This window comes from Nelumbo nucifera, chromosome 5 (assembly GCF_055504915.1).
Source record: "Nelumbo nucifera cultivar China Antique chromosome 5, China Antique-T2T, whole genome shotgun sequence".
Taxonomy (NCBI): domain Eukaryota; kingdom Viridiplantae; phylum Streptophyta; class Magnoliopsida; order Proteales; family Nelumbonaceae; genus Nelumbo; species Nelumbo nucifera.
This window is the reverse complement of record NC_142653.1, coordinates 10,758,322-10,772,503: the sequence shown is the minus strand read 5'-3', so window position 1 is coordinate 10,772,503 and position 14,182 is coordinate 10,758,322. Positions and strand designations below refer to the sequence as shown.

The 14,182-nt window shown below is 41.9% G+C and overlaps 1 protein-coding gene across 3 annotated transcripts; it reads right to left on the bottom strand.

The window, feature by feature from the left end:
- Positions 1-459: 459 nt before the first annotated feature.
- LOC104606489 (uncharacterized) lies at positions 460-13,758 on the bottom strand. Of its 3 annotated transcripts, XM_010271726.3 has the most exons (9): positions 13,391-13,536; positions 13,254-13,305; positions 7,780-13,116; positions 7,444-7,679; positions 7,209-7,353; positions 3,082-3,283; positions 2,636-2,977; positions 1,844-2,532; positions 460-1,551 (listed from the first exon to the last, which is right to left on the bottom strand). In XM_010271726.3, the coding sequence occupies exons 3-9, from the start codon at positions 12,994-12,996 to the stop codon at positions 847-849; spliced, it is 7,536 nt and encodes a 2,511-aa protein (XP_010270028.1). In that variant the 5' UTR covers positions 12,997-13,116; positions 13,254-13,305; positions 13,391-13,536; the 3' UTR covers positions 460-846. The 3 variants fall into 3 exon arrangements, with proteins under 3 accessions (XP_010270028.1, XP_010270022.1, XP_088745060.1); XM_010271720.3 differs by lacking the exon at positions 13,254-13,305 and having other exon boundaries at positions 13,391-13,758; XM_088888934.1 differs by lacking the exon at positions 13,254-13,305 and having other exon boundaries at positions 1,463-1,601; positions 13,391-13,758.
- Between the last annotated feature and the right edge of the window lie 424 nt (positions 13,759-14,182).

Sequence of the window (14,182 nt, the reverse complement as noted above, 5' to 3'; positions counted from 1 at the left end):
CTCGTTCCAGATTTTGGCAATTAAATATGAACCAAGGAATAAAAGATGCTTTGTCTTCCACAGTATGTGTACCACATGGCACATACTTGGCATGAACAAAAATTACTTCCAACAGAAGGGGATACTTTCTGCCAACCAGGCTGCACTACACACTATAAATATGGTGGCTGATTCCGGCCTCATGGCTCATCCTTTAAGATCAGAATCAATATGGAACACTTAATGTTGCCGCCAGGAAACCAAGTGCACAAGAGTCCTTTCCATTTTATAACCAAAAATCAGCTGAAATTTCTTACTTGAACGACAAGTCACGGATCTATAATATGCAAAGGTATGTATGTTCAAGCACCAAACTTCTCACCCAGCTTTTAGTCTGCAGGTGATGGTGATCTTTATCGGGTTTTGTGTGTATGTGTGTGAGAGAGAGAGAACGCCGATAATCCCTAATAACAATTAATATGGAAAAAAATCAGCTAGATCTCAAATTTTCTTTTGCAATACATCGACTCGGTCACAGGAATAGCCTTAGGTTTGGAGCCAAGGCATAAGAAAAACAAAATTTAAAGAGATTTCCCACACCAACGCCATGCTCTTTATGACGTTAAAATATCACCACCTTGGGACCCCAAGACATGTCTTTTCTCCTGCTCTGTCTCTCCTTCCCTAACAAAATTAGGCAATTAGCCATAAATATGGCCAAAAAACAAGCCTCACCACACTCACCTTCAATAACCACCCATAGCTGTCAACAGAATCAAACACCTATAACCCACCCAAAGGTTTTAGTTTCAGAGAACCACGACATTTCCATCCAAAACAAGGAAAAAAAACACAGAACTTGTGACCTCAAACTGCTGCCGATGTCCCACTTGTGGCTGCTTTGGCCACATAAATTTGCTTGATTTTTGAAGAAGCTAAGTTTTTTTCTGTGCCCGATGATTGATTTCGTCCCTGAAACCCCATTCTTCGATGAGACCATTCACCTCCTGAACCAACCTTCTGAGAAACTCCTCTTTGATCCAAGTATCCAGCGTGATGAAGATACTGATGGTTTGATGAGGTCTGCTGCTGTGACGTCTGAGCCTTGAATACAGAATTCACGCTCTGCCTGCCACTGTTGCTTGTGTTGCTGCTGTTGTTGCTGGCTCCACCATCACCAGCATTTGCAACTGCATTTCTGGATGAACTCTTTGTGACTACACTTTGGGCTTTGGCATTCTCATTGGAGGAGCTGAATGACACCGGTCTGCTGCTTGAAACCCTGGTAGTGCTAGTGTTTGACGGATCCATCAGCCCTAGTTCATCAGGAAACTGAGTTGCAGTGGCTTCAGTTGTCACGGGGAAACTCCTGCTATCTGGGGGTGATGAAGAATGAGGCTCATGGAACCCGTTGCCAGTTGATGACTGCTCCACGGCCAGCCCATGGTTGAATTGTGTGGGCAAAGTGCTTTCTGTCTGCTGCTGTTGTGATGGCATTGATAATGGAATAGATTGAAGAGGTGATGCAGGAACATGAGACCATCGAGCCTGAACTGACATGTCGGGAGATGACTGGAACAAAGAGATCCATTTCAACACTCAGTTATGCTAATAAGCACAACCTAATAACAAATGGTGTTGAGAAGGCATAAAACAGGTTGTGAACATGTACATGCATCACAAGGATGAAATCAAGACTATGTCATCATATTAGAGCCAACAACATGAAACAAAGAAAATCCTGGACTGATGTTATTCATAACACTAAAATGTACTGTTGTATTCACAAAAACTACTTAGAAAAATAAATAAATATGCATTTTCAGAAGATTAGAACCGCTATTGCTTCAAATTTTGCATTTACCTGGAAAGGAGACATATCAAACATGGCTAATGGAGAGGCCATGGGAAGCAGAGGCGATCCTGGGGCCAGATGCTGAATTGGAGTAGGCATACTGGGGGCATTACGCTGTGCAGAGATCATATTCAGATTGTTGATGTCCCCCTCACCAACAACCATTGTGGAAGATGCAGGATTGTGCTTCCAGTCTGGTTGCTTTCCTGACGGAATATAAGTGGTACCCATGAAACTCAAGCCAACCTGGCCAAACTGACCAACTGGTGCAAAATGGTTGTAGACAACCATGTGAGGAGGACCTTGAACACCCGGAATTCCTCCAGGTGGACTGATAAAGGGGCCTGTAAACCCTGCCGGTGGACCATAGAAAGAATCTACACTAGAATGGCATTGTTGCCAAGCACCCAACGGCCCTGAAGTTGTGCTAGTCTTTTGTGATTGTGATTGAGAACCAGCAGATTCATCATGCCCAAAGGAAAAGATAGGTGGCCCTATCATGGGGCTCATCTCATAGCAAGGAAAATGGGAAGGTGGGGCAGCAGGAAAATGTGAAAGCATTTGGCTGGAAGAATTTTGTGGGCTAGGCAAAGGTGGCCATAAGGAAAGGGATGGAGTCTCAACAGATAGATCAGCTGGAAGAGCTAGGGATTCTTCACCCCTAGCTTGACTTGTTGATTGCTGATTGCCAGTGACACCTGCCAAAGAAATAATTGTGCTTAAATATGGTTGAAGCAGGAATAAATATTCGACCAAAATAAAGAGCCAAACTGATTATCAATATTTGCAAGGTCACATAACCACTTCCAGTTGCCAATCCGTCAATTTCTGCACCTCCAAAGCTTTTACCATCTGAAACTGAAATAGAGCATGCCCCCAATCCATTCACAGCTATCTCATCACTACTAATAGCAGCAACGGCAACTGCTGAAGCAGCAGCTTCAGCCTCGGCTTCAGGATCTTCTAAATGAACACAAGATTCATCAGGGTGCTTCTCTTTGTTGAAAAAAAGGGTGCAGTCATTCTCTGCTGCAGACAAATTGTGGTCAATTTGAACATCTGTTCTACATGAGCCTGTAGGACCAATCCCATTTGGAACAACACGGCTACCAGGAGGGAGAATGGTTGGAGATGTAACAGCACCTAAACACAAGTTCATAAATTTATCGAGGGAGGTAAGCAGATGGGAAGGAGGGAGTGGTGTTTCCGATGCAAGAACACTGAATCCAACTGAAATGTACACTCACCAAATTGAATTTTCTCCCCAGCCAGCAGGGAATTGAGAGGGCTTGCTGCCGAAGAAAATGATTTGTCCTGGCTCAATATGGATGGTGATGGTTTGCTAGGCTCAATGACAGTGTTGGTGTGGTCTCCAACTGATGCAACATGTTTATCAAATCGAGCAGGCTTCATAGCCTCATCAAGTTGAGTCTGGGTTAGGGCCATAACCTGACAAAGACAAGTAAATTAACTAAAAGCTCAATAAGAAAATGCTGCAGAACATAAGCCACATGAAAATAAATCAGAATAATTAATTAATAAAGGCAATGTAATGCTATTTTAGAACTTCTGTGCCTTCTCTGTTGCAGGCCAAAGAAATTAGTATGTCAAAACAAAAAAAAACTCCATACTTCAGGACAAATTTTCACAAATGATATATCCAAGATCACAGCTATATGAGAAATTGACCACAGTAGGGACAGGATTTACACATGTATCAACAACCCCGGTCAAAGATACAGGCGGCAATTGATGCAAAACTTTAAGGGTCAACACCAACATGTTCCTTGATGATGCTAAAAACAATGCATCTCTTATATGTGGAATAAAATCCCACCCAATTCTCTCATACCTTCAATGAACTTTTCAAGGGCACATGAAATCCATTAAATGAATAAAAGTGAGGAACCAGTTAGTTTCTCCAATTAGTTTGGCTAAATGGAAAAATGGCAGAATAAAACCACTAATACAAGGAACCATACTTGTTTTTTTTTTTTTGATAAATTAAGGAACCATACTTGTTCTTCAAAAATGTAGCCAAAAAGCAGAATCTGGAGGTGTAACCACCCCAAGGACCATATAAGCACCGGCCCAAATAATAGCACAATCATAAATGTATGATATCCAACGCTCCACAACCAGGGTAGAACAATTGAAAAGCAGAACATGGGAGATGAAACAACTGCAGAAACTTAAGAAACCTAAATCAAGAAGACAAAGATTCCAAAATATGAAAAAAAAAGTTAATTCAAGTAATTGCAACTTAAGAAAAAATAGTAACCATATATGGAAAAAAACACTCAAAGTAAGGAAAAATGCACAACTTCCAAGAATAAAAAGAAAGGAATTACTACTAAAGCTCCATAAGAGAGGTAAGACCACGACAAAACCCACAGATAGAATATTATTTTTTATGGTTGTCACAAACGACTTCGCAGCATGTTATTTCACCTATCAACCTTAGTTTATTAACCATGATGGTTTCACAATGTTTACACCATCCCTACAATTTTTACAATATTTCTATACATCATTTTTTTTATCAATAAAAAGAAATTTCATTGATGAAAAATATAAGTTACAGGGGTTACAGTTTTTGAGTAGCCTCGGCTACCCCACTACAATGTACTGTATCCACTATTAAGTTGATTTTTCACTCTTACAATTGAGCCCATAAACAGTGATCCATGTTTACCCCTTGTTTGGCTAGCTGATCTGCAAATCCATTTGCTGCTCTAGGGGTCCACCTATTGAAAGTTGCATGTCCTTGGATAGATTTTCAATCTTCTTGATGTCATTTCTGAATAGCCAGGGTGTGCTGTCCTGTTGTTTTAGCCAACTGATGATAACTTTGGAATCCCCTTCCACAACCAGCTTTTCCACCCCCATCTCCTAAGCTTTTTGTATTCCATATACCATTGCCTTCAGTTCAGCTGTAGTGGAATTTCCAATTCCAATGGGACCTGAAAACAGCCCCAACATATTTCCTCTTTCATTTCTTATAACCCACCTCCAATTCCAGATCTTCCCAGGTTTCCAAAACTGCTGCCATCAAAGTTTAATTTGATAAAACCTGGTTCAGGGGGAACCCAATCCTTCAGGACCTTCTTCTTTGTAAAGGAAGAGCTAGCAATTGTCCTCCAATTCCTTATTATATCATCCACTGTAAAATTTGAGAATAACTTCAGTGTTTTCACCCATGAAGTCACCTTCATCATAATACTTTCTATTAGTTCTTCCTTGCATCTTTCCTTGTCTTCAAATATTCTCAGATTTCTTTCCTCCCATAGCATTGCTGTCCTTGTGCATCTCCACAGTATTCTCCCTCTTCGCTTTGGCCATCTAAAAGTAGATGGCTCAAACAATCTTTCCAAGCTCAATGGGGTGCCCCACCTGCATCCAAAAAGGTAGAAAAACCAATCCCAAACACTACTAGCAAGAGGACAGGAGACAAGAATATGAAAGGCATTCTCACCATTTGACTTACACAAACAGCACCAATTTGGTGAAAGGCACCAACCAGGTCTTTTCCTCTGCATCAGATCACTAGTGTTAATTGCACTATGATAGACCTCCCAAAAAAAGGCACCCACTTTGTGGGGGATAGGTCAACACCAAACTTCTTGTAAAGGGAAGGGTACCCCAGGTTGGTTAGGAGAAGACAAGGACTTGAAAAAGGAGGCACAACTGAAAACTCCTGAAGGATGAGGAGCCCAAAGTCTAGTGTCTTGTTTCGAAGTGTCTAGAAACACCCCATCGAGCAGCTGGAGTAGAGAGGACAATGAGCCCAATTCTGGATCCCTCACATTTCTGCGAAGTCCGATATTCCAGGCTAGACCAGACAGGGATGGGGAAGGGGCAAGGAAGTCAGCAATCGGTTTACCTTTGAGGGAGGAGAGAGCAAAATTTGAAGGGAATAAGGTTTTTAAAGAAGAGTCCCCCACCCAAATATCTTCCCAGAATTTGATTTTGCTACCTGAGTTGAGATCAAATCTGATATAACTGAGAAACAAAGGGAGAAGTTTGTGAATTGCCTTCCATGGTGAATAGCTCGAGGCCTTACTAGATACTCCAGCATCCCAACCATTCTCTGAGAGCCCATGTATACTAGTTACCACTTTGTGCCAAAGCCTGTCTGTCTCACCTAGGAATCTCCATAACCACTTGCCCAACAGAGCCTCATTCCTCTCCTTCAGTCTCCAAGACCCAATCCTCCCAACTCCTTCCTTTTAGTCACTACTTCCCATCTAACTAGATAATCTCTCTTCTTCTCATCAAGTTCCCATAGAAAATCCCTCATTATCTTTACAACATTTCAAACATGTTTCCTATATTTAGATGATCGACATTTCAACCGACACCAAAATTCCAAACCTTAATCATGTCTATGACTGCAAAAAAGGTTGGACATACCATCCATTGTATCATACCACTATATGCATCAAACAGAAATGATAATTGTCAAGTTAACAGGGTAACATAACCCAATCCTTTCAAACATTTGACAGGAATTTTAATTGTATCAATGAATGAACCCAAATACCCAATATCAGTTCTAGTCAAGGCCTCAAGGGAAACTGTTCAGGTTGTTACAACCCCATTTTGTGTGCTTAAATATTTGAATTGACAATAGGTTTTTGCTGATAAAGCTGCTTTGTCAGTGCCCCTGTATCAAGCCCAAATCTAGCATCCCTGATTTGTCCCTATCTACATAAGAATGAGAAGGTTATCACCAAGAAAGTTCAAAGCAAGCTAGAGGCCTAGAAGTTTGATTCTTGCATGCACACGATCAATGATTGAGATCAACCTTCAGGGAGAAGATGGGGGCACAGAGCCCAATTATTCTTTGGTAGATCTTGTTTGAAAGCCAATATTTTAGAGTACGTCAGTATGGTATTTGGTAATATTCTCCTATGCCAAGAATTTTGTCGGGATAATATCCCACGCTCTAATGAACAACTCTTTTATTTCCTTGGTTGCCACTACAACTCCCTTTCCTAGATCATTGTACCAGAGAAAGATGCCATGTGTAGCCTGCCAAGGCTTTGTTACATGTACAATACAGTTTGACATAAAAAAAAAAAAAAACTAATTCAGACAGATTTATCCCAATATAAAAAGTACTGTGCATCATTAAAAAACAAAGGTTGTTCATTCAACTACACATCATGCAAACCAAAAAAGAGTGGAATAGCAATTATTCAAACCAAACCACATAAAGAAGTAAAATGAAGTTAAAGAAAATAAATCATACCTACCTGTCACAAGATTAAACAGAAAACTCAGCAAATCATGTAATAAATTTCAACTTTGACCGTAACTGGTAGTTAAAAAAAAAAAAAAAAAAAAAAGATATTACAGCATACCACAGTACCTGCTGATTAATTAGTGCATTGCCCCAGGAACCAAGTGATGTTTGAACATTGTCTAGAACGGTGTTCTTGTTTTCAAATGATAAGCCTTGTCCAAGGTTTGATCCACTACTAGATACCATTGAAATGGAGCCTGCTTGGAAGGACCTGTAGATGAAATCATAAGAATTCAAGACTAAGAAGAATCCTCTCTGTATCATTTTAGATAGATTTCATCCTTATAACTAGATAACATACTTGATACTATGAGATCTCATATCAGCCTGGGAATCAGAATTCACAGCAGGGGTGCCTATTGGAGCCAAGTGTTGTGATATCATAGTAGTAGCAACTCCAGAGGATACTCCACTCGCCAAGGCTCGTCCATCAGAAAGAATATTTTTTGCTGCTTCTCCACCCAATGATGTAGATCTATTCAATGTCGTAGAGGCTATAATACTTGGTTGTGAAGCAGAACGAGGTTTTCGAGGTGTCTGACATGAGTACACAAGAATATTTCCCTCATTAGACTTCAAGGTGAAAGACAAACTAAGGTTAAACCATTTAAAAGCAAAAAATGATAGGTAATAATACCTTGAAGACCCTAGACTTGGCTTTAATTTCTTTTTCCCTCTGTTCCCGCCTATCATTCAGCATCTGCCTCTTGGACCTTACCTCAATGAAGTCATCTTCATCACTAGGAGCTTCTATACCAGGTTGCTTGAAAACACGCACAACACCACTTTGAAGAGGAGCATCTAAATCCTCCTCGGAACTGATGGTTCTCTTTGCATTTCCCTCTCCGGTGCATGACATGCCAATTGAAGAGGTCAACTTTTTTGCCGGCACATCTTTACCTAGTCCCTTTTCCATCTTGCTGTGAGAATCTATAACATGAGAACTACTTGATCGAGAGGCTTGGCATTCAGATTCAACCATCTGCTTGGATGATTTCTCCAAAGAACCTTTCTTACCCCCATTTCGAGCAAGACTACCAGACACCCTTCCCTTCAAATTTGACCTTTCATCCAGCGCATTGCTCAATGAAGTTGAACTTTCAGTTTGCTTCCTATCAACATTTTCCCGCACTCTAAACTCAGTTCGCCAAATGCTCCGTCTGGCCCTTCTTGGAAATCCACTAGAATCAGTGCGAACTGATTCAACATTGGAAAAGGGCGACCTTGAACTAGAATTCTTAATAGTGTAGAAAAACTTCTTCCCTTTGGTACCAAGCAGAACACGAGGAACCTCTGACCCACCTACAACCCTTTCATTTCTAACACATTGAGATGGAGCAGCTTCAGATTGTGAAATCGATTCTTTATTATTTGCTACTGAATTGTAGTTTTTCACAGTCACATCATGAAATCCTTGATCTTGGGAAACAGAATCAGGTCCTGTCCTTTTTTCTCCAAGAATAGAGATCTGTGTTTGACTCTGAGATGTCAGAACTTCATTTTCTGCATTTTCTCTTACTAACAATAAATTCATGTCCTTGCATGCATCCTCCTTAGGTAGATCGGCAATATTTGACACAAGGACAGACTGATTATCTATCAAAATAGATGACATTTTATCTTTCATTATACAGTTCTGAGTAGTGTCCGGGCCAGCTTGGTTATGCAGAAGGCTTCCCTGGTTCTGATTTAATGAATAATGAGCTGGAACAGTAGACTGTACAAAAGACAATGATTGAGGAGCCAATGGCAAGATTCCCTGAGAGATGGGAGATGTGTACCTGAGCTGACCAAACTGAAAGATAGGAGCTTGTGATGGGTGCATCTGTGTAAGAGATGGGCCAACCGGGGGATGCAGATGGAGAGGCATCTGTATAGAACCAATCTGTATGGCTGGAACTGGAGATGGTATCAGAGATGGGCCAGAGAACAGGCCAAACTGTAGCTGTACTGGTACATCAGCCTGACTTGGAACAGCAGAAACAGTTGACATTACTGACTGGACAGATGGAGAAGGCAGGGCCACATTCATAGATGAATCTACTGATTGCTGAGCTGGCAAAATGGAACTATCAGATGCTTCCATGCTACCCTGAAGATAACTAGATGTTCCCAAATTATGGGGAACATTTACAGGTGGCAGAACCACATCTTGAAGTGCCTTCTCAGATTCCTGGGTCATTTTAGAAGAATTTTCCATGGTCATATCAGGAGAGCTATTATCAGGTTGAAGGCTCTGTCCATTACCAACAAACCCATCAAAAGATCTTTTTTCTGCAATTCCAACAGTAACCTCTTGTATGCCAACTGCATTTTCTCCATTCCCAGAGGTTCTTTCTAACTCATCTCCACTAGGCATTCCAACTTCAACACCATCATTGAAGCCTAAGACCAGCTCGTCCATCTTGTCTGATGCATCCTGCTCTTCCAAGTGTAATTCTTCAAACTCCTGAACCAGCCTTATATTTTCATCGTCTCCTTCATGAACTTCATCCTCTTCATGGTAACCATCTTCCTCTTCATCATACTCTTCTTGCTCCTGTAAATCATTATTCTCACTAGCCCATTCTTCATCTTCACCAGGAGATACAGAACGTGAAGCTGTTATCGTATTCAAATTCCCAGCTTCTGTTGCTGCCACATCAGACAGAGGTACCTCTCCACCTTCTGCAGAAGCTGGCAAGACTGGTGAATCCCCAGCATCATCCAAGTCATCATGTGATAAAGGAGTAGGCGAATTGGGCGGACTTGAAACACAAAGTGAGGACTGTGAATCACACCTCGGTGTGGAAGCCTTCTCCAGTTTGGGCTCCTCAGCAGCAGTATTCTCTTGTTGGGAATCCATTACCCTAGGATGTTCAGGCTTCTCCTGATAACCACCCTCATATCCCCTTTGGATGATTGGTTCACTTCTTCTGAGAGAATGGTGATAATTCATCTCACTGTCAAGAAAAGCTGAAGAACTAGGACGTTCAGATTGACCTCCAATAGAACTTTTATGCATAGAAATCAGTGATGGAGGGGGGAGAACACGAGGCTGCCTCATTGAATGCCTGGACCTCCCAAAGGAAGAAAAACTTTCGGCCTCATTCTGGTACATTCTTTCTGGATAAGATGCATGAAGACTACCACGAGAACGACCCTGTCCCCATCCCATATCACCAAACTTGTCAGCGGGATTCTCATGAAACTCAGGGTCAATATCTGAGTTCCTGCTGTAATGGTCTCCATCCCCTGGAAAGTTCCATCTGTGCCCTTTGAGGTGATGGAAATCATCTAACAAATGTGGTTCTGAGATCCCTCCTTTGGAAGATGTCCTAGTAGACATGGCTCCAGGACCCCCATAGAACTCTTTCCTAGGAAATGATCTCCCTGAACCGAATGCATCTCGCCTTGGACTGCGGTAACCACTCTCCTGCTCCTGTACAACAAAGGTTGAGGAATTTCCATTGTCAAATACATCCCTCCTCCATGAATTTGGATGTTTTCCTCTGTCAAGAAAAGTAGAACTTCCATCTCGAGAAGAGTGAGGTCTAGAACCCATCTCAGATGATCTATTCAGACTTAAAGAATCAGAAGATGCTGAACTAGTGATCCTCTCCACCATTCTCTCACCATCTTCCCAATCCCCAACATCAGTTGACCTTGCCACTTCCTTTTCTTTCCCCAACACTGGCATTCTTCCATCCCCAACAGCAGCAGAAAACTGTTCATCTTTTGTTGGTTCAGCTTGCCTCCTTGCAATCCTTGCTTCCAACTCCAAAAGCTTTTGTTTAGCAGCTTCTTTCCTCCTCTCTTCCTCCAAAATAATCCTCCGCTTTTCCTCCTCCCTTGCCATCTTTTGCTCTTCAGCCCTTCGTGCAGCCTCCAGTCGTTCCTGTTCAGCTCTCCAAGCAGCCTCCCTAGCTTCTTCTTCAAGTCTTCTCCGTCTTTCTTCTTCTTCCCTAGCAAGACGCTCTCTCTCCTCCTCTTCTTTCCGAGCAAGCTCCAAAGCCCTTGCTTGTTCTTCAAGGATGCGCTGTCGCTCCTCCTCCTGCATCTTCTGAACTCTCTCAAGCTCTGCCTCAAAAGATTCCCTAACAGGGTCATGGAAATCAGCCTGTTTGAGCACATCCTTCTTCTTCTTAAACACCCCAACAAGACCACTAGAGAAAGGATCCCTTCCATCAAACCCAGGACTACTGCCAAAATCTTTAAGAAAAGGATCCTCTTGATATGGTTTTCCATTGTTTGAGAAGGAACGTTTTTCTCTACTGAAATTAAGTGATGGATCATTTACAGGTAGCCCTTTGCCTCCCAAAGAAAATGAACTTTTGGGCATAAAATTGGTCTGGAAGATTTCACTTCTGTGTCGATTTGAGATATCACCATTGTGCCGGTCCCACACATTCAAATCACCTCCTCTACCACTAAATGATGCTGCCATATGACTCCCAGTTTCTCTATTTCCTTGTGCAAAACCCAAATCCCTCCTACCAAATCTCAAGTCCTGAGTTCCCGTGATACCACTGCTGAAAACATCCCGAGAATTGTCTCCAAATGGCAACTGACCGTACTTATTGTCCTTATTCATTTCACGGTTCATACTGAAAGGCCTGGCACCAACCCCATTTCTGTCAATTCCAACTTCACGACTAGCATATCCATCTTTTGATAGTGAAGAGGTTCTCCAGGAGCTCCCATCTCGACCTTCTCTACTAGGAGTTCTTACATCTTTACCATAAGGTTCCCCTCTCAAAGACATCTTTGCGGATTCATCATCATGTAGACCTCGGTTGTCGGAATGATCATGAACTGAAGAACGTGTAAGCACAGTGTTCCTTGGCATATCAAATTCTCTATGGCGAAGAGATTCACTTCTTGAGAAACCATGGTCCTTGTCTCGGTCTGGGAGACCATGGCCTGTATCACGTTCATCATCAGCCCAATCAGATGTATGGTTCAACCGGACAAGTGGCAAAGGACCTGGAAAGTACTCATCTTGTTTGCGCAACTGTTCTGCAGTACCAGAACCACCTGAGACATTACTGAAGCCATGGTTCTCCTTCAAGCCACTGCTAACAGTACTACGGGAAGACTGAACCTGTGGCCGCATATGAAATTGTGGCTTTGAATAGGAGCTGTCTGTATGCTCAATCAAAGATTCTTCAATTACCTTTTGTTTCTGTTTCTGGTGCAAAATATCCTTCTGCTTCTGTGCAGGACCAGATGTGGCAGGCAAGGTCGCTTGCAAGGAAGGAAAATCTTCACCCCTTAATACAACAGCCTTCTCTACTGGAGTAAATTCACGTGCAGGACCAGCAGCTGAAGTTCCAACTGCCCCCAACCGAGCAGAAGGTGGCATATAAACACTGCCCCCCTTGGATGCATTATCTACAGAATACGAGAGCAGATCCCCACCATCAACCGCCTGATTTCCACCCCCTGATGATGGTCCTGATCTTCCGAGCAAGGGGTAGTCGACGCCACCAACGCCATCTTTCTCTCGCAAAGCAGAAGGGGCCGGCTTGGTCCAACCCATACCAGAAGAGGTGGGTCTGGATCCAGAAGCAGAACTGCCAGCACCGACAGAACCTCCACCGGCCAGCGAGGAATCAAAACGCTCATGTTCCTTCCGCAATGACGGCAAGTTCAAGGGGGGTGGAACTGAAAGCCTGGGCCCACTCTTCTGTGCACCCACAGTTGAACTCCTAGGTCTTGAAAGAACCACCATTCCACCGCCGCCACCTCCGGCATGATGACTACCTTGCCGAATTCTGCTTGCTGCCGTATTTCCCAATGAAACTGGAGGCTGCCCATACGACTTATTGAGATTCACAGACACGAACTTGCTCCCGACACCAGGATTGGCCATCGAGAATCCGGACCCAACCCTTCTCCCTTTCGGCAGATGCCGAGTTCAGCCAAAGCATCAAACCCTAACTCTATATTGCTTCCCCAATAAAGACAATGCAACAGAATTCCTTCGGCGGACCTTTAAACAACAAAAAGAAGAAGAAGAAGAAAATGATCAAAATCAAACCCTAAAAAACCACGTGACAAACTCCATAATCGCCATAGCTCGATCGCAAAAATTTAACAGACGAAAATCTAGAAAAACAAAAAGACTACCAGGAGCGTTGCGGATTTCTGAGTTTTATTAGGGATTGGGTTTGCCCTCGAGCTTCAGCGGATGCAATAGAAAATAAATAATTAAATAAAAGAAAAAAAAAAACAATGAGAAGAGAGGTAAAGTTTAAGGAGCTTACGAGTACAGTATCGGGTGACAGTTTCAATTAAACCGCGTTGGGGAGACGTGAAACGAGAAGCCCTAACCAGCGGCCAAAGAGAGAGCTCCTCAGGAAGGGAGAAGGGAGAGAAAGAAGAAAATTAAAATAGAGTACTTCTTTTATTTATTTATTTATAAACATATATTATTGAGTTTCATTTCATCGGTCTCAGAAATCAGAAAATCAAAAAACTAAAATTAATTATGTAATTTACGAAGAAAAATAAATTAATTTTGTAGAGGAGAAGGTTCTAATATAGGCTTAACTCGTTTGTTCATGTGGCGACGTTTTGTGATCAGAACCGAAATCCGCGGCATTCAACCATACAACCAAAACCCAAAGTCTGTGAAAAGAACTACAGTTATTAAAAAAAAATATAATCGGTACCCTCCATTTTTAGATGGTGTGTCTAATCGGTTCCTGAACTTTTGAAATATGTTTTTGGGTACCCTGAATTTTTAAAATGTGTAATAGGTTCCTATCGTTAACGGTTCGTAAGTTATTTTTAAAAATGTCAAAATTATCCTTCTAAAAACTACTGTTCCTTGACATTGAAACTGACCAAGTTTTGACGATCGCTCAAAACTAATCACAGTCTTCCCACCATCCCCTTTATATAGCATTGGATTGAAGTTCTGAAACATACCTATTTAATTATTTAGTATGTGTCTGATTTTTGTTTACGTTTTTTTATTTAATATTTGTATTTTATTTACTTGTAAAGCTGAAAAAGGTAATAATTACAACTGTTTATGACAATTAGGTGCTATT